This window comes from Pseudonaja textilis, chromosome 4, assembly GCF_049901715.1.
Source record: "Pseudonaja textilis isolate UNSWEBS1 chromosome 4, rPseTex1.2, whole genome shotgun sequence".
Lineage (NCBI taxonomy): Eukaryota > Metazoa > Chordata > Lepidosauria > Squamata > Elapidae > Pseudonaja > Pseudonaja textilis.
The window spans coordinates 4,881,321-4,902,500 of record NC_141993.1 but is presented as its reverse complement, the minus strand read 5'-3'; the positions used below and the strand labels follow the sequence as shown (position 1 = coordinate 4,902,500).

Below are 21,180 nucleotides of genomic sequence, written 5' to 3'. Positions count from 1 at the left end.
TTGGAGATTTTTGGATTGGGCTGATTATCGTTAGCTCGTTCCTTGATTGAGGCATTGCTTATTTCTTGATTGTTGGTCTGATGTTAACCTTGGTGTTAATCTCTGTTCATCTGAGTGTTGAATCGCTGGTGGGGGTGGGGAGTTTGGTCCTTTTGTTCCCTTTTTGGTTTTCCTTTTTGGCTTTTGGCTTTCCATCCACTGGAAGGACAAGGCCTTAGAACAGGGAGACTCAACCCCTGGGCCACGGACTGGCAGAAGTCCACAGCTCACTCAGGACTGGGCTTTGCAAGGGAGTGAAGCCCCATCTGTGAATGTGCAAGATCCAGGCAGAGTGTGAAAACCACACACACCCAGTCCATGGAAAAACCTCCCTCTGTGGAACTGGTCTCTGGCACTGGTGCCGCTGCCTTGGAATACAAACTGAGAGCAAACCCCACTCCTTTTTAGCACTGAAGTTGTTACCTAATGGGGTAATGAAATGTCTGCAAGAAAACCACGGAGCTCAGAGAGCACAAAAGACCCCACAGTCCTCCTCCTCCTCCTCCTCCTCCTCCTCCTCCTCCTCCTCCTTTCCTCTCCTCCTTTTCCTTCCCCCCTCTCCTTCTCCTTGTCCTCCTCCTCTTCCTTTTCCCCCCTTCTCCTGTCCCTCCTTCTTTCTGCAAACCTCATTCCCTTCTAGTACTGATAATATTATCTAGTTGGGTAATGAGATGTCTGCAAGAAATCAACTGAGCTCAGAAAGCGCCAAGGACTTCATAGTCCTCCTCCTCCTCCTCCTCCTCCTCCTCCTCCTCCTCCTCCTCCTCCTCCTCCTCCTCCTCCTCCTCCTCCTCCATAAACCCTACTTCCTTCTAGCACTGATGATGTTACCAAGTTTGGGTAATGAAATTTCTGCCAAAAAAAACCCTACCAAACTCAGAGACCAACAGGGACTGCTCAGACATTTTCTACTTTAAATGGCTTGGAAATTGAGGTTGTTCTAGGTTGGATACTTTTCCCCCCCAGTGTCCCTACTTAATCTCGAGTCATCCCTTTGGGCTTAAGGGTACGGTGTTTTCACTTCACCGGGAAATTTTTTATTCCCTTTTAAAGGGTGCACTTAAAAAGGGAACAATTCACACCTCCAACAAATAACCTTGTTATGCAATCTGTGCTGCATGACAGGCCTGAGCAATGTGGCAGAAGAACATGAAAGTTCTTAAATAGCTCACATTATGTTTAAGCTGCTAGAAGTTCGGCACGGCACATTATAATGGATATTTAATGCGGTATTAATGCAAACTTCCTTTCCTCCTCTGCTCCTGCTGATAAAGAAGACAGAGCATTTCAGATTTGGGATTTCCCAGATGTGCCAGTTTGCTACCCAAATAAAACAGAACTTTGGAGAGGATGTCTGTCTTGGAGTTCTTGGTGGGAGTGGAGGTTTTCTGGAATGCTAATATAGAAGCTGAACTGAGAGTAACCACATTAAAACACATATTATTTAAGAAGAGCCAAGAATGAATGCTCTTTAAAAAAAAAGAAAAAGAAAACCCAGCTACAGGTAGTGCTCAACTTACAACAGTTCATTTAGGGACCGTTCAAAGTTACAATGGTAGTGAAAAAAGTGACTTATGACCATTTTTCAGCATGATGGCTGCAGCACTCCCATTATCAAAATTGATCACGTGATCAGAATTCAAATGCTTGGCAACTGACTCATGCTTTTGATGATTGCAGCATCCACGGGTTATGTGATTATCTTCCGACAACCAACATCAATGAGGAACCCAGATTCACTTAACAACCATGTTACTAACTTAATAACTGCGGTGATTCACTTAACAACTGTGGCAAAAAAAATGTCTCAAAATTGAGCAAAACTCACTTAACAACTGTTTCATTTAGCAATAGAAAATGTTGGGTAATTCTAGGACTACCTCTAGAAGAAGACCAAAAGGTCTTGAGATAATACGGTTTCTCCTGGCACTGAAATATTTGTGCTGGACATAATTGGGGAAATCTTCAAGAAGAAGACTCAGGAAGAAAAGAGCTACTATGATAAAGGTCTTTTCCTAGGTAGTTTTTGGCCAAATTACAAATTACAAGAGAGCACCTTGAACAAAACCCTTGATGATGGTCTTCAAGGAAGGGCGATCTTGCTTCTGTAATTGAAGGGAGACAAAACCAGACGAGAGAAGAAAGGTCAGCCTCATTTACCAGTGATTCTTTTGTGCTCAGAGTGGTCTCTCTCTCTGTGTGTGTGTGTGTGTGTGTGTGTGTTTTGATTGATTTATTTATTTCTCAAACATGTACAAGATAGCAAGTATAAGTATGAACATAAACATGAACAAAGGGAATAAATACAGATAAATGGGGACAGTAAGACAGGGACGGTAGGCACGCTGGTGCGCTTATGCACACCCCTTTAAGGACCTCTTAGGAATGCGGTGAGGTCCATGGTAGGCAGTTTGAGGGTAAAGGTTTTGGGGTTTGAAGCTGTAACAACGGAGTCAGGTACTGAGTTCCAGGCATTGACCACTCTGTGGCTGAAGTTGTATTTTCTGCAATCGAGTTTGGAGTGGTTTACCTTGAATTTGTATCAGTTGTTTGCCTGTGTGTTATTGTGATTGATTGCATTAATAGGCAAGATGTTATAGAAAACCATTTTGTGAACTATGCTTAGATCAGATTGCAGCCGGCACAGTTCCAGATTGTCCATGTCGAAAATTTCGAACCTGGAGCCATAGGGAATTCTATTGTGAGTCGAGGAGTGGAGTACTCTGCTTGAGAAATACCTCTGGACCCGCACAATCATGTTGATTTATTTATTCTCTATGACTTGAAACCATGTTTTGATTCAGTCATGGGTGGAAAGTAGATTCTGCATAGCGGACTTAAATTTTGTTGAGTTCCCATTTCATGGGAGATGGAAATGTGCCAGAATATTTTTCTCATCATTTAGGCAGCCTCTAAATGATTAAGAGAAAAAAAAAAATCACAATGTCAGTCGCAGTGTTTCCTCCAGCTTATAGGTTGAAGTAGCAACCAGTTAGATATTTAGATTCATCCAGTTGGATCTCATATGGAATCGAATGGAATCGGATAGGATGGGATGAGATGAGATAGGATGGGATGGGATGCAGAAGAGAAGAGAAGAGAAGAGAAGAGAAGAGAAGAGAAGAGAAGAGAAGAGAAGAGAAGAGAAGAGAAGAGAAGAGAAGAGAAGAGAAGAGAATGCAGAATAGAATAAAATAGAATAGAATAGAATAGAATAGAATAGAATAGAATAGAATAGAATAGAATAGAATAGAATAGAATATGAATGGAATGGAATGGAATGGAATGGAATGGAATGGAATGGAATAGAATAGAATAGAATAGAATAGAATAGAATAGAATAGAATAGAATAGAATAGAATAGAATAGAATAGAATAGGCTTTATTTGGCCAAGTGCAATTGGACACAGAAGGAATTTGTCTCCTGTAAGAGACAAAAGTGGAAAAGCAATATTTTGTGTCCAGTGGCAAATCCAGAGGGTTGTTTTTCAAGGAACATACCAGTAAATCCCCTTCATATTTCCATCCATGCGATTCCTTGAATTGCCCTCCTTTTATTCTATCCTCTGCTTGACCTACATGCTCCATGCTGAGTCACATTATCTGGGCCAATCTATTTGAGATCTTTGAGTCATGTCTCTTCATTTGACTTGGAGACAATACATGATTTTCAGTTGACTTGGCAACAGTTCACAAGTTTGATTTTGATTTTGGAAGCTACTTTCCTTGGTTAGTTGATTTCATTCATACAAGCACTGCTCAGCCATCATGGATTACGTTCAGCTTCTCCCTCTCCTTTTGACTTTAGCACCAAGAGTAAACCTACCTGGGCTCTGGAGAACATTCTTCTATGGTAGAAAATAACAGTTACAGGGTCCAACATGTATCTGAAATTAAATAACTACTCAAAACAATTGTTAAAAAATTATCGAATGGAACTGTTGGCTTTGGGCCACATCACTCAATTGCTCATCAACATAGCTTGTGTCAAAATTATAGAATTCAAGTAATACTCTGATTATGCCAGTAATTAGCCGTGACTTCCATTTTTTGTTAACAGAGCAGTTTTGTTAATCAACTGCTGTCATCAATTATATAATGATTAAAGTATATTTAAAAAATCTGATCTTGGAGGGCTGAACAGGATGAAAAAGAGTGATTTTACTGATGCTAAGAGAATTGCAGGTTTTAGGAAATAATTTTGTGGAATGGTGCAGCATCTGGCTGGGTTTTGACAGGGTAAAAAAATTGCATCTTTCTTTAAATTAATAGCTGTGTGATTGGCAGTATGTTTTGAAATTCCCATTGTTGGGAGCAAAATGCTAGTTTCAAATGGCTTTAGAGGTTCTAAATGATCACTTTATTTAGCAAAACTAGCAGGCTACAGTACATTGAATGTGTTGCATCTATGCCAGGCCACTCTTTGCCTTGCAGGACTACATAAAACTTACATAGGTGGTTTGATCAGAGAGATACAGAAAAAGTGCACAATATACTGGAATGTAATACACCACCACTAAATTCTTAGAAATAACACAGGGAGAAGAGATGTCTGTCTTTCTCAGATGCGAGGGTGAGAGGCAAGAAAAATGGCATAGAAGATCCTTCACCACAGGGCCTCCTGCCACTGCTTTATTTTTATTTTAGCAAGCTTGCAAGCTGCCTTCCTCCCTTTTTCACAATTGCAACAGAAAAGAGATCCGTGTTGCAGAGCACATGCCCAGCTCCTCAACAACTTCCAAGAACATTAAAATAGGACATAAATTCTAAGCTACGTACACCTCTGACAAAGACCTCTTGGTCTTTAATTGTGTAGCACCCTGCAGTTATAACTGATCAGGGGTTCTATAAGATATAAACATTGCACTTATTAGGTAGAAAGCACGAAATATATGTGAAAATGTAATCGATTCCATGTGAATACTAGCTCTATACCCGTGCTTCACTACAAAACTATGTGATCGGGCTTAGTTTTTTGGGAGGAAAATAAGGAGAAAAAATTCTGCCTCTGCCTACCAGTATCCATCGGTATTTATCTGTCTATTGTCCTATCAGAGTGTGAGAGAGTTGAGGGCTGTTTGGAAGCTGAAACAGTATTTCCTCTATGAGCAAGAAGGAGACAGCAAGGAGCCTGGGCATGGCTTAGCTCAACTGTTCTGTACTAAATCTGCTTGGTGCTGTGAAAGTAAAATTGAACCTCCACTCCTCTGCTTGTGTTTTGCATTTGGAAGAGATTTCTTTTCAGGTGGGGATGGGGAGTAGAACTCCTTAGCATCAGAGCGTGTTATATGATTATAATAATATAGGAAATACTCTAAATGCTCTGATGGTCATTTCAAAAAATCCTTTCTTTGTGAGCACCTAGAAGCCAAGAGGAACATACACGCCAAATTTCAAGTTTGTAGGCTTTACGGTTCTGGAGATTTTGCGATGATGTGTGAGTGGTATTTCGCTTTTACATATATAGATATATACTGAAATAGCATGCATGGATTTCGGGCAATATATTTTAGTGGAGTTACCAATGGCAATGAGCAACCAACACAAGCTTTTGGTATTAAGGGAAAATGCATATCATCTAGTAAATGTGGGTAGACTATAATAATCTCCATAGATGAATAAGGGGTACATTTTGTGTCAAAATGCACTGAGTATCAAATTTGATGAATTGCAAAGAAGTTGAGTATGGTGTAATCACTGTAATCAGCAACTCTATGCATTGGAATGTATTGAGCAGGTCTGAGAAAATGAGTGTATGAGACATTGGTGAATTGTTGACTTTCCAAGATATTGGTCTTTGAAAAGGCACATTGGGGAGAATTTATTGCAACTCCTCAATGACTCCAATTCCCTCGAGGCCTTGTTAGTTGGGTGTGCAATGATTAGCACGCATCCTATTCTCACCAATGTTCATAAAATCAGTACTTATTAGCCTGTGAGTTATAATTCACAACAGTTACTATTGAAAGCCTCAGTGAAGTAACTCTCGCCCCTGATACACCATTTAAATCTTGCATGTGACTATTCAGGAAATTCTCAGAGCTTGCAATATCATGATGGCTTAGCATGAGGCAGAATAAAACCTAATAATATTACTGGGGATAAAAAGAAAAATCGCTTAGTAAAAGAAGTAATTTGCACCATGACTAACAGTGGAGAACAATATTTGGAACTGTCCAAGATCCTGAATGTCATGGTTAAGCCTCAACTGGTACAATCAATGCCAGTAACTGTTTAGCATTCTGAAATCCACGGCTTGTGGATCCCAGTACAAACCAGTAGTGAGAGTTATCCTATGTCTGTCTCAATTTACAACCGTTTGTTTTGTGACCTTTCAAAGTTACAACAGCACTGGAAAAAGCGACTTACGGCCATTTTTCACCCTTACGATCATTGCAGCATCCCCATGGTCACATGATCAGACACTTGGCAACTGGTTGGTATTTATGACAGCTGTAGTGTTATCAGGTCATGTGATCTCCTTTTATGAGTTTCTGACAAGCGAAGTCCATGGGGAAGCCATTAGCAACAAACATTTTAGGCTCAGTTGTGGCTGTAAGATAGATAGATAGATAGATAGATAGATAGATAGATAGATAGATAGATAGATATAGATAGATAGTTATATATAGATAGATAATAGAGAGATAGAGATAGATAGAGATAGATAGATGATTGATGGATAGATGATAGATAGATAGAGATAGATGATAGATAGATGATTGATAGATAGATGGATAGATATAGTTTTATATATATTGTCACTTTGAATGTAAACTAATTGGCGTACATTAAAATGAAACTTCATTGCATACAGGTCTTAAAGGGTGACCACCTCCAATATACACTTAAAAAATAAATAAATGGATAAATACAAAATTATACATCTACCCACATATATTATATGACACAAAGAAACAACACAGTCTAGTTCAGTGTATACATGTACATGGCAAGGAAAAATGAATCTTGCAAGGCAAATGGTATAATGGAGAACAAATTGAGGTTGACCTCTAAGGTTTTTACCAGGCCTTCTGTTCAAGACTGACTTCCCAATCTTCCACCTCAAACTGGTCAGGCCCACTTACTCAGAACAGATGACATCCTGCCTGCATCCTTGCTGGTCTGCTTTGAAAACTGGTGGACAAGACCCATCCTTTGCCTGATTATTCAAGTTGCTCATATGGCCATACAGCTCTTTCCCTGTGCTTTTTTTGTGTTTAGAAGGCAGGGTGTGTATAATGGTCTCTCAGCCTCACATCCACTGGTTCTTTATTCTGAAATCCATTCTTCATTATGAATAGCATGCCATTATGTGAAATGCAGCATTTGGGGAGGGGCGGGGGAAAATACTCCTAAGAATAATTTGATTCTTATCAGGAATCTACTTACAGGTACTTCACCTGCAAGGGTCATAATTTATACATGTGTGAGCTATTCATCTAAACTGGGGTCTGTATTCACAGGCAGAAATTGGATTCTCAGGAAGGCAAATTGGCTCCAAGCCACCTCCTTCAAAATACCCAGGAACTCAAACTCTCAAAGTTTCAAAAGATCTAACTGGATAATTTTGCAGGTGTTCATAAATGATTCCTGCTGAAAATAACAATACTAAATAATGCAGTTGGAGAACATCGAGCAAGGAGAAGTAAAAAAAAAAAACAAACCAGCATATTTTATGATGAGATCTGTAACTAAGAGCCTTTGGCCAAATGGCCTGGGAGAATTGGAACCAGAAGGATAAAGTTGACATGACAGAACAATGCATTTTATTTATTTTCACTGCTGCTTGGCTCAGTTGTGTGGTTTTGAGTTTATTGGCCTTTTCCATCTCTCTGTTTCTTCATTTACCTGTCTGGTTCCTAGGTAATGAATGCTAGCTGGTACGTGGAGTACCTGTAACTTATGTAAACTTCTTATACCCTAAGTTCTCACTTTGTTGTGGGGGTTTAATATTAAAACCTATCATTCTTTTTCCAGGGTTGGGTTTAGACTGAAAACCCACCTACTTACAATGAGCCTGATGAACCTGTCAAAGGGGGGAGAAGTGAAGGCTGGGGAAGGGGACCTCTTTTCAATCAAACATGTGGTAGACACTTAGCTGCTTGCCTCAGGTGGAACTGGTGGCCTGGTGCCCTAGAATACTGGTAAAGGAAGTAAAAGTTTACAGATGTCTGCCTGGATTCTGGCAGACTTGTGATATACATTTGAGACTGGTCCACTACTAAGAGCTGACTCTGCCCACTGCCAGGAGCTCAGTCTTGACTGGCTCAAGGTTGACTCAACCTTCTGTCCTTCCGAGGTGGGTAAAATGAGGAGTCAGATTGTTGGGGGCAAGAGACTGACTCTGTAAACCTCTTGGTGCTGTAAAGACTATGAAGTGATATATAAGTCTAAATACCATTTCTGTTGCTACTATAGTAAGTAGCTTCTCCTCCTCCTCTTCTTTTCCCCTTCTCCTCCTCCTCTTCTTTCCTCCTCCTCCTCTTTGTTCCTTCTCTTTCTTCCTCCTCTTTCCTCCTCCTCCTCCTCCTCATCAAAAAAGGCAAGCCTGTCCTAGCAAGTACTACAAAAGACAATAATCAACCATTTTTAATGTGAATCTAGGAGAAGGACATCCATAGTTGCAGAGGTGACTGGAGGGGAAACACCGCGTTATGCAAGCTTCCTGCTGGTGCTTTTATCAGGAAACTCTATCAAGTGTAGAAATCCTTTATTTTTTTCCAGAGATTCCTAAAGCCACATTTTAGTTAAACACTAATTAAATTAGCAGTTAATCTGCCATAGAATCGAATGATGGAAACCTACCTGAATGCTGCATGTTTGGCTGAGGGTTGCAACTTTGTCTAATGAGAGGTATATCTCTGAGATGTGATATCCGGTTGGGCTTGCAATAGGCTTTCTGAAAAAGGGAATCAATTTCTGGAGGCAAAGAAGATGGCTGGCAATTAGGATTTGTCAGGGGTGCCATAGTGGCTAAAAACAATGATAAATCAGCCTGCTTGCAATAAGCTGATTCCAGCGATATTTCATCAACTGCAGCTCCAGTTGTTTTAGATTGCTTTTAATTCGCAGCATGAATGCCAGCATCAAACGAGAGAGGCATGGCCTCCTTGTAGCCACTTGACTTCTGTCAGGGCCAGACCCAGGTTTACTTACAATAGTGGTGAATATCTGTATAGCTCGGGTATGGGATATGGGTGGAAGTTGAGTTTGTGGTTGGCTTCCGAATGTTTCCTCACCAGGCTAGGCAACATCTCCAGCAGAATTTAGGGAATGTCAGCGTTGGTGTTCTGTTTATAAGGGCTTTGTGAGGTCAGTAGTCTTGTGATAGGAGGGTCACATCAGTTGAGAGTCTTGTGTTGAGTCTTCTGATGGGTCTGGAGATGGGCAGGTCACATCAGGTGAGGGTCATTGGGAGGTGGAGTACCAGTTGCAGGGCTGGGCTGCTAGGGGTTCGCCTGGGTTCGGGGGAACTCATAGCTAACTTTATGGCCGGTTTGGAGAACCACCAAATCCCAACCCTGGCTGGCCCTGCCCGCCCCTCCCCTCCCTCCCCAGAAGTCTCCACATGGGCCATTTTGGATGCCAGGTAAATGCAGAGCCCATTGGGAGGCTCAGGGAGGCTGAAAAATGGGCCTCCCAGAAGTTCCAGAAGGCCAGAAAGGCCTCCGGAGCCTTCAATAAACTCACATGCATGGCAGGTGGTAGCATGGCTTAGGATTCTTGTATTGCTTCAATCGAATTGGTGTTGTTCGGTGTCAGTGTGGGTAACGATTAAGGATTTGGGAACTTGGCATTTGATTGACAGCTGGTATTCATGGATCCTGGTTTTCAACTGATGTGATGTTTGTCCCCCATAGAATTGGATGCAATGGTTACAGCTGATTTTGTAAATTGCATTGCTTCTTTCATCCTTCTGTATCTTGTCTTTGCTTCTGGATAATTCCTGGCAGAGTGTGGCGGTAGGTTTATGAGGTGTCTTTCTTATGTTGTCTAAAAAGGTCAGATTGTTCTGATAATTGTGCCATTTTCACAACAGTCATCTATTACAAGCTTTTTCAAACAAAGAAACGAACATGTTGCAGGATTTTCAGACTTCAGCACTGGCAACCAGACATAAATAATTTATGTTCGGCCTCACTGTGACAATTTGCGGATTCATTTTGGCCTTCATGTTTTTCATAGCTAAATATCAAGCATGCGAGTGGCCAGAGGGCAGAGATATAAAGGGCCTTTAGAAATTGATCCAATTCTACTTAGTTTCTGGTATTGCTGCAGCCTCTACATATGCGTAATAAGGCTGGAAGCTTGGTTGATTCTTTTCTTCCCAGGAATCTGTGTTTGAAACTGACTTGGGTGACCAACAACATTTGTTATGGAGTGTTAAGGCATTTCTTTTCACTTTGAATCCTTCCACAGCAGTTTCAATCATTCAGAAGTGGCCTCTCTTGATGTGCAGTGCGAGCACTAAACTTTCTTCTAGCTGATAGAGCTTCCAGAGGAGGCAGCCATGTTGGCAAAGCAACAAAGGACAATTCTTCACTATCTGCCTGTCTTTGTGTAACACTTCATCTGCCACTTCCATATGGTTTTCCATATGATGGCCATGCCATCAAGTAAGAATGATGAACCTCTTGGGGAAAAAAATCAGAAAAGCGTTCTATGTTGTCCAACAGAAAGTGGATCAGAAAGACTTTGGCCCAAGAAGAAGGTCCAGGAAGTATCTCATGGATGACGAAGATACTGATGATGATAATGATTATGATGTGAACTATTCAGTTGTGTCTGACTCTTGATGATTCTATGGCCCACTTCTTTCCACATCTTCCAATCTTGCATTTCTTCTTTGACCCAGAGGTGCTTTTTCAGGAGGCAACTGGACTTCCTGATTTTTCTTTTGAAGACGTTTCACTTCTCATCCAAGAAGCTTCTTCAGCTCTCAAGAAATTTCTTGGATGAGAAGTGAAACATCTTCAAAGGAAAATCAGAAAGTCCAGTTGCCTCCTGAAAAAGCACCTTTGGGACAACCTGTTGTGGCCCGGCGGCGGCCGACGGAGCAGGCAGCAGAGTCAGACAGTAGCGAGGTGGTTGGGGAGGCACAAAGGCAAGTCTTGGAAGCTGAGGAGGGTTCGGATGAGGGCTCTGCATCGGAGGCAGAGATGGGGCCAGGGCAAGCTGGCAGTCATCAGCTGCCTTTAGACTCAGACAGTAGTGAGGCGGGGGAGCTTCTGGAGCCAGTCCCCAGCCTGCACATGCACAGAGCTACCAAAAGACAAGAACAATTGAGAAAACAAGGTCAACTCAGGAGTAAAGCCCCACCTCGGAGATGATTGGTCCCTCCCATAGGACATCAAAGAGGAGCAAACGAGACAGAAGCTTTTGCAGGAACCAATTAGTTTGTCTGGTCAGTTCAAGCTTTGAAAAGTTCTGTTTGGCTCTGTGTTGAGTTTGGCCTTGCCCTGCATTTGGCAATTAGTTCTCTGGTGGCATTTCAAGTGTGACAAGGAGGTCAAACTATTTTCCAAAACACCAATAGGCACGTCAAGAAACGATGGATGGAAACTAACCAGGGAGAGAAGCATTCTAGAACTAAGGAAAAATTTCCTAACATTGAGAGCAAACAACTTTCCTTCTGAAATTGTGGGTAGTCCATCAATGAAGGCTTTCAAAAAGAGACTGGACAATCATTTATCTGGAATGGTATATGGTATCCTGCTCAAGCCAGGGTTGGACCAGGAGACCTCTGAGGTCCCTTCTAACTCTATTATTCTATGTTCTATGATTTGCCAAACATGTGACTCCTTCTAGACGGGTGAAGTTGCCACCCAACCTACATAGATGGTGCTAATGGAGTGCGTACATTTCCAGAGATCTTCATAAGAAAATCAGCTGAGCATGTCCGCTGTGGATTAACCTTTGTCTTTTGCAAACGCTGAGGTTTTAAAATAAATCTTAGGGGTTTTTTTCCCCCTGCAAACCCGAGCTTGGAAAGGAACAACCTCGGCTTCTGGTGTGCACCATAGTAGGCAGGGCAATTCATTTGAGATGAATGATTCTTCAAGAGCACCGTGTTGAACTTGCTATTGCTCTCTAAGGTCTTGTTTCTGGAGTTCATTGCAATGAATTTCAGCCAGAAACAATTTCTATTAATCTGTCGTAGAAAGAACTGGAAAAGCACAGGAAAATATTATGGTTCCAAAAAAGATGATTCTCTACATTTTACAAGTACTACTAAAGGTTCATTTTCTGGGCTATATTAGTCATAGCCTTCTGCCTTATGGAAAGCTGATGCTACAAATCGGGCTGCCAAAAGCAGAATTTGCCAAAATTATAATTTCTTGGATAAGGGCTAGAATCATTGGTGCTCAGAGCAATTCATCATTAAAGCTGATTCTTTGTGTTCTTTTTTTGTAAGGAACTGAGGATGGTGGAGGTTTTTTTTCTTCTTCTTCTTTACTGGAAGGTTCCATATGTTACTAGGTTTAGATGTTACATGATTAAAAACCTGACATCTTTGGACTACAGCACTGGTTTCTGTTTAGTTAGGTGCGTTGAAGGTATTGACTGTGATGTTGTATGAAGGTTCTCCATCATCCAGATCTTGGTTGTCCCAAAGGTGCTTTTTCAAGAGGCAGCTGGATTTTCTTGGTGTTTTCCTTGAAAAAAATTCTCATCCAAGAACCTTCTTAAATTCTGACTGAATGGTGAGGAACAAAAAAGGTTTATATTCTTTGCAGTCATTTGGTCATTAGCACCTTTGGAGCTGTTGACTGTGATATAGGGAACCCTGAGAAACATTGCACTAAGATACTTGGCAGACAGTTGAGGTTCCTCCATTAAAGAGGTCCATCTGGTGGGACCAAGAAGAACATTCTCCATGGTAGGTTCTCTTTCTCTGGAATATCATCCCCTTGGAAGTAAGACTTTATAATGCTCTCATAGGGTATGGTTCCTTCACACAGAATTATCGTTCCTTCACATAGCCTAAAGACATTATTTTTCAATTCATGTAATGTGCAACTATTTGTGATGACTCCCCTGGATCAGAGGTTCTGATCAGTTCTGGAGAACTAGTAGCAGAAATTTTGAGTGGTTCGGAAAACTGGCAAATCCCACCTCTGACTGCCAACCCCATCTCTTCTCTGCCTCCCATTGAGTCCTAGCTGATCAGCTGGGTCTTCCTTGGTTGCCCTGCACAGGAGAACAGAGCTGGAAAGCAGGTTAGTGGGGTGTGGAGGGAATGGAGATTTTACAGTATCCTTCCCCTGCCATGCCCACCAAACCACACCCATCAAGCCATGCCCACCAACTGGTAGTAATTTTTTTTGAAACCTACTACTGCCCTGGATGCTTCCAAAGATACATCTCCAGATATCATCTCAGATGGACTAATTCCAAGCATGTCTGGAGGGTAGTTGGTCAATGGCCCCAAGCAATTGCCTGAGAAGGATTTGGCCGAAGCACAGCTGCAGCAGGAGCAGTGAAAGTCAGCAGACTACTCACGAGGAGGCAGCTGGCTCCTGCTCTGATCTAAGTGTTCTTAGATCAGAGCAGAAGGCACTTCCTCTTTCTCATCATTGACTGGCTGCAGCTGTGTGATTTCCCCACCTGTGTGATTTCCCCACCTGGAGCTTCAGCCAAATCCCTCTCAGGTGGCTGTGAGAGCCATTGACCAACTCCCCTCCAGACATGCCTGGAATTCGTTCATCTTCCCCTGAGCTGACATCTGGAGAGGTATCTGGGGAAGCGTCTGGGAGGAGACATCACACTATTTCACCTAATTGACTGCCTTATGAATTACGTCCATGAATCCTCCCTTTGTCCAGAGTGGGATTCCAAGAATTGGGTATATCTACTCTAGTGAAAAGAAGGACTAGGGGTGACATGATAAGCAGTGTTCCAATATTTCAGGAGCTGCCACAAAGAGGAGGGGATCAATCTATTCACCAAAACACCAGAGGGCAGGACAAGAAGCAACAGGTGGAAACTAATCAAGGAGAAATCCAACCTTGAAATAAGGAGAAATTTCCTGACAATGAGAACAATCAACTAGTGGAATGACTTGCCTTCAGACATTGTGGGTGCTCCATCACTGGAGGTTTTCAAGAAGAGATTGGACAGACATTTGTCTATAATGGTATAGGATTTCCTGCTCGAGCAGGGGGTTGGACTAGAAGACCTTCAAGGTCCCTTCCAAGTCTGTTATTCTGTATTGTATTGTATTAAGTAGGTTTCTTCACTGCCTCTCCATTCTACTGTGATTATTGCCTCTGCTCTCAGTACAGCCATCTTCAGTTCACCATTGCGTCTCCGTATTCCTGTATTTCTAAATCTGGACAGAAGAATAAATAGGTTTAAGAGTAAAATAAGATACAATATGAGAGCATTATAAATACAATAAAAAGGAGGATATAAGAATTATAGACATAAGGAAAATAAAGATGAGTGTATTTGGGGAGAGAAAGTTTGAACAAAGATTAAAAGGTTGGTTGCTTGATTCAGTCGGCAAGTGAATTTTAAAACACACAACCAACTGTAGATAACATCTAGGTAGGAAAACACCAATGATTAATAATAGTCATAAAATAAACAGAACACATGTAGGAATGAAATTTTAAAAAGTCAGTGGGAAGGAGAACAGGAGGCAAGTTCTTATGTACCCAAAACAGATTAACCTATCAATATAAAAGCATAATAAGGCATTACAGTTTAACAAGTCTCATTAGAGACAAGAGCGAATGAATCTTAAATGTATTAAAAAGGAAGCCAAAAACTGAATGAATTCACAGGTACAATAGCTGGGGAAAAAAACACCTTGATTTACTATGATGTTATTCTTGGAAAAAGACATAAGAGGAGGTAACAAAGAACCTTTCCCAACCAGTTCCCAACTCACCTTGGATTTTAATTCTCATAATCCTCAGCCAATACATAAAGGGTCATTGATTGATTGATTGAGTATGTACCTTCAAGTCATTGTTGGCCTTTAGTGTAATATATTGATAAATCTAATTTGTCCCTGATGATCTCTCTCTAACCTGGTCCTTCAGATCTAAGGTTATTCTGGCTGGCAAATAGAGAAGAGACCAGTTTAATGTGTGTAGCTATTCTCAGCGTCTTAAATCACAGATCGGAAAATAAAATAAAATATTTTGTTTCTTTGAATGACCCTGTAATCCCTTGCATTGAGGTAAGAGCTTAAGCGCTTATTGGCCGGATGCCCTTCCTGACACCTATGTGGAGTTTGCAGCAGACAATTACTCACCGCACCCAGAGAGAGAAATATCACAGAGGATCAAACTCACAGCCTCCTGATTGTGAGGCGAGGCTCAGCACGCCGCTGAGAAAATAAAAGAAAGTATATAATTTGAAAACGATGGCAGGAAAAAAAACACAAATTGGCACGGTACAACAAGGCATTTATTTATCCGTAAGAAGTCTGGATCAACAAGAAAAACAGAAATAACCATGTTGCTTCCATGAAAGCCAATTTTAAAATAACCACAACTTTATTTGCAGGGAGTAAGTTTATTGTATCAGTCTATACCCAGAAAAAAAGATTAGCTTGTGGCAAATAGGGTCAGTGTTCAAATTTATTTTATAACTAGCCAATAACCCGGCATTGCCTGGGTATTTATTTATCCCAATCCTGAAAGAGACAGGAAAATTCTGTAGTCAGGATTCATGCTGTTGTACTGTCTCTGGCACAGCATCACAGTTCTTCTATTCCTCTCCTCAGGAGTTTCTTGTCTATGAATGTGTTTCATTTTTTTTTATTGCACTTGGCCAATCGCCTGACATTTCCTTGGAGGGCTGAGGGGGAGCCCCCTTGTGGAATACTGGAGTGCTGTGAAGCCGTTACCATGGCACTGTGCTGTACGGTAGAAACCATTTTAAGGCACACACCCACCCATGGGTTTTAGACATGTCTAACCCCCACAGCATTTGTTTCCGTGTGTCTTACCCCCACAGCATTTGCACCCAGAGGGTAAGTCATCCATGTACCAAGTTTGGTTGAAATTGCTTGAGGCACTCCAGAGTTATGCCGGAACACACACACACACACACACACACACACACACACACACACGGTTGCAGGAGGTAGACATTGTAGATCCTTATCAAGAGCTGATATATATACTTTGCATCTTGTTATTCCAAAGAGTCAAGGAAATACATAGATCCGCTCCAAGGTCTCTTCCAATGCTGTTATTCCGTAATTCTGTTACTCTGTATATGCTGAAGTCTCTCTTCAAATCCTACTTTACCTAGGCTCTTCTAGATACAGTGCACCCACTTTCCCCAGCAAAGTAAAACTACTTGGCTAGATTCTGCTCATTTTTCTAGAAGCAGGTGGCCAGGTCGCTTTGCAAGGCAACTTCAGAGAAATGCTTTGCAGGCACCGTTGCTGAAATGAAGTTCTCCTCCATGATCTTGCACAGGCCCAGTGCTTAGATATCATTCTTTGTGTTTCAAGACCTGGGTTGTTTTGATTGAGGGCTCTGCAGCTTTCTCCTCCTAGCAATGTGTCTGGATGGCTCTTCCAGGTAACAGGAAGCACGTCCAGTGGCTTCAGGGATCTGATGGCGAGGTCTGGGTTTGGATCATGGGAGAAGCCCCTGGAGACAAGTCATACGAGCAGATTTCAGAGGAGCTTCTTGCAGAACGAGCCAGACAGCAGGCTCAGAAGGAAGCAGAAGAGCTATGGTGAGTATCTGCAAAGAAACCGCTTCTAGAATACTGCTGTCAAAAATACGACTGAATGAGAATTCTTTTGGAATTCTACTGGATAATGTTGTCTTTGAAATGGATACTCATTTCTGAAAATGCCAAAATCTCAGTGGAAAATAACATCTTGCTTGGGCTCAGAAACTAAGCTGGGTCATGCATACATACATACATACATACATACATACATACATATGATGAATGGTTGCAGGAATTGGGCATGGCTAGTCTAGTGAAGAGAGGGACCAAGGGAGACATGATAGCACCCTTCTAATATTTGAGGGGCTGCCACATAGAGTAAGGGGTCAAGCTGTTTTCCAAGGCACCTGAAGGCCCGAAGGGGAATAGTGGATGGAAACTGAACAAGGAGAGAAGCAACCTGGAAATAAAGAGGAATTGATCCTTATGACAGTGAGAATCATCAACGGATGGAACATTATTATATGTGCATATAATAATGACATATATACAGGCCAAGGTAGTCCAGTATCCTTAGACTTTTGTTCTCAATGACAATTCAGGGTTGACTTACACCTCCTTATCTTGTCTTTCTTTCTTTTATGGTTTTGGAAAGGAAACAAAAGGAAGCTGAAATCACAAAGAAGTTCCGTGATGCTATGGCAAAGGAGAAAGCTCGAATAGTGGCAGAGAAATGGAAGATAGAGGCAGAAGATCGCAAAGCAGCCAAATTGGTGGAGGAGGAGAAAATCCAAGAGGAATTGAAGGTTGAGTGGTTCTTCCAATGTTTGGGTTCGGATCTCTTAGAATATTTCTCTTCTCTTCTACTCTACCCTACTCTACTTTACCTTACTCTACTCTACCTTACTCTACTTTATCTTCCAATGTTTGGGTTTGGATCTCTTACAATGTTCTTCTCTTCTACTCAACTCCACTCCACTCTACTCCACTACACTCTATTCCATTCCATTCTACATTCTATTCCATTCATGGTACATTGGGATTTAATTATTTTCCAAGCTACTAGCTATCAAAAAGTAGACAGAGAGGCAATCGCTCTCCACCCCCATTAAGAACAAATACACACACAGAATGACCATGTGACCTATATTGTGGATAGGTTTTGAAAAGTTTAGTTTTGGTTAGTAATTGGATGGAAGTGAACTAGAAGTTACTAGGGCGACTGGGAAATACTAGAAAGATCCCACAAGAAAGATCCCACAAGAAAACAACTCTGTACGATTACCAAGAAAACAGCATGAATGGTTTACAAAATCAGGAGCAATTTTCAAGAATTGCTATTGGAGTTAAGGTAAGATAATATATGAAGGTAAGAACAGCACAGTTGAAATTTGAAGAAGAATCCTAAAGATTACTCTTGTCTATCTTCCACCCAGGATGCAAGATAGATATATTTCATCTCTGAATTTTCCCTACCCTTTTTATGAGCTCCTCATCTACTTCAAGCTGAAAGTCCTTGAATCCTGATACACCACTGAAAAAGATAAGAGACTTCCAGAGTGAGTGGATCAAAATCTACAGGAATAGTGTTGTAAGAAAAAAACTTACTTCTTTTCAATACGCCTGCAGATTTGGACCCACCGGCATGAAATTCTTGAAGTCCAAGCTAAAAGCTAACCCAGGTTTTGGAATAACTTCTATAGCCAGTTTCCCAGGAGGTAAACCTTTCTTAGATTGGAATTTTTTCTTACAGCAGGATATTGTTTTTGAAAAAGAAAGACTAGGAGAGTAACGTTTGTTGGAATGGGACAACTCCAGTGGTGAAATTCTACTGATTCGGCCCGGTTCAAGTGAACCAGTAGTAAAAAATGCTACCATTTGGTTAAACCAGTATGTCTATTTTTTTCCTTTCCGACGATCAGCTGTTCCAATGATCAGCTGTGCCGGGATCCCCCTCGCTGTCTTACGACTTCACCCAGGAGGCTTCCCTGAAGTCCAAGAGGCAAAAATGGGAACATGGGGGAGTATGCCCTCCCCCCATCTCCATTTTTTTGCTTTCCCAGGCCTCAGGGAAGCTTCCTGAGGGCAAAAACAAGCCACGGTCATCCCCAAAAGGGAGACTGCAGGCTAGTTGAAAATTACAGACCAATTTCTTTATGATGCGTCACCTGTAAAGTCATGAAATCAATTATTAACCAATCCATTATCCTCCACTTAGAGACAAACAACCTACTCTCCAATAAACAGTTTGGTTTCAGAAAAAAACTATCCTGCAATCTGAAACTCTTACACTGCAAAAACATATGGACTACACAACTCGATCAGGGCAAAGCAATAGATGCAATCTACATAGACTTCGGTAAAGCCTTTGATTCAGTGGTACACGACAAGCTACTCCTAAAACTAAAATCTTATGGTATTTCTGGACACCGGCATAGCTGGATAGAAGCATTCCTGTCAAACAGACAACAAATGGTCAAAATTGGGAACGTCCTATCAAATTCTGTACCTGTCAATAGTGATGTCCCCAAGGCAGTGTTCGAGGACCAACTCTCTTCATAATTTCCACATAAATGACCTCTGTGATCATATTAAGAGCAACTGCGTTCTCTTCGCTGACAATGTAAAGCTATTCAACACCACAGACAATACTGCTACCCTTCAAAAAGACCTCAACTATGTATCAGAATGGTCAAACAAATGGCAACTTCAAATCTCAACAAATAAATGCTCTGTCTTACATATTGGCAAAATAATCAGAAAATAAAATACAGGCTGACTAGTCAAGACCTTGTTGATGATCCAAACTCTGTCAAGGATCTTGGAGTACTCATCTCTAATGATCTAAGTGCTAGAGCTCTCTGTAACTACATAGTCAAAAAGGCATTAAGAGTTGTTAACCTAATCTTATGTAGCTTTTTCTCTGGTAATATTACACTACTAACTAGAGCATTTAAAACATTTGCTAGACCAATACTCGAATACAGCTCATCAATCTGGAACCCACGTTACGTATCTGATATTAACACAGTTGAGAAAGTCCAGAAATATTTCACAAGAAGAGTTCTCCACTCCTCTACTCGTTGCAGAATACCTTATGCCACCAGACTCGAAATTCTAGACCCAGAAAACCTAGACTGCGCCGCCTTCAGTCCAATCTAAGTATAGTATATAAAATTAAACATTGCAATGTCCTACCTGTCAATGAATACTTCAGCTTCAACCATAACAATACAAGAGCACACAATAGATACAAACTCATGGCTAACCGCACCAAACTTGATTTCAGGAAATATGACTTCAGCAACAGAGTGGTCAATGTCTGGAATACTCTACCTGACTCTGTGGTTTCTTCCCCAAACCCCAAAAAATTTAACAGACTTTCTACTATTGACCTTACCCCTTTCCTAAGAGGTCTGCAGGGGGCGTGCATAAACGCACCAAGGTGCCTACCATCCCTGTCCTATTGTTTCTTTTATTTGTCTTATATGTATCCATTTCATGTATTCATAACTATGTTTATACTTATACCTGTTATCTTGTAAGCCTTTGACAAACCAAATAAAATAAAAATAAAGAAGAAGAAGAAGAAGAAGAAGAAGAAGAAGAAGAAGAAGAAGAAGAAGAAGAAGAAGAAGAAGAAGAAGAAGAAGAAGAAGAAGAAGAAGAAGAAGAAGAAGAAGAAGAAGCCGTGCCCATCCAGTCACATTGCCATGCCCACCTAGCCACTCCCACCTAGCCACTCCCACAAACCAGTAGTAAAAATATTTGCATCCCGCCCCTGGACAACTCACTACAACCAACTCATCATGGTCAACTTGCTGCAGGACAATTCACTGCAGGATAATTCAACCATTCAACTTAATTATTTAAAATCATTAAACAATTATTTTGATGTTTGTCATTCACATTTTATTTGTCCTTCTTTTGCATTCTTTCTTTAATAATTGTATTCCACCATCTCTTCAATATTAATGCAATTTTTGTCCTGCAGCAACTTGGCTGTGGCGAGTTCTCCCACAATGAGTTGGTCGCGGTGAGTTGTGCTTTCTTTATATAGGTCTTTATAGTAGAAAATACAGTAGTTGGATGAAGAATTTCTACAGTCAAGAGTAGTGATAGCTTGATATATGCAAGTGAGAAAGAGAGGTTATTATATATTGGTTGATTTATGGTAAGCGTATGATAAAGCATACATGGAGGTAAGGTTGGTTGTTAAATATTAAGTAAAGCTTACCGAAAATAAATAAATAAAATGCATCACAAATGTTTCACATTCAGGAGCAAGCAAGACAAGGATATATGATGTTCCCTTGCTGTTTAATGTACTTATGTATAAGGAATGCTTCTTGTGATGTTAGAGGTTGGGAACATGAATATAGATGTATGTTTTTATGTGGATGATGCCATGTTGTTGACCGGGAATCCAAATGATTTTCAGCAAATGTTTAGATTGGATAATGCAAATAAGAGTTGGGCCTAAAAAAATAT

The 21,180-nt window shown here is 41.0% G+C and overlaps 1 protein-coding gene across 1 annotated transcript in view; it reads left to right on the top strand.

The window, feature by feature from the left end:
* SH2D4B (SH2 domain containing 4B) overlaps positions 1–21,180 on the top strand; it is a 69,723-nt gene that overhangs the window by 677 nt on the left and 47,866 nt on the right. Inside the window, exons 2-3 of the mRNA XM_087933876.1 lie at positions 16,590–16,749; positions 17,345–17,495. Of these exons, the coding sequence (XP_087790002.1) occupies positions 16,590–16,749; positions 17,345–17,495 (311 nt within the window). The remainder of the gene's footprint in view (positions 1–16,589; positions 16,750–17,344; positions 17,496–21,180) is intronic.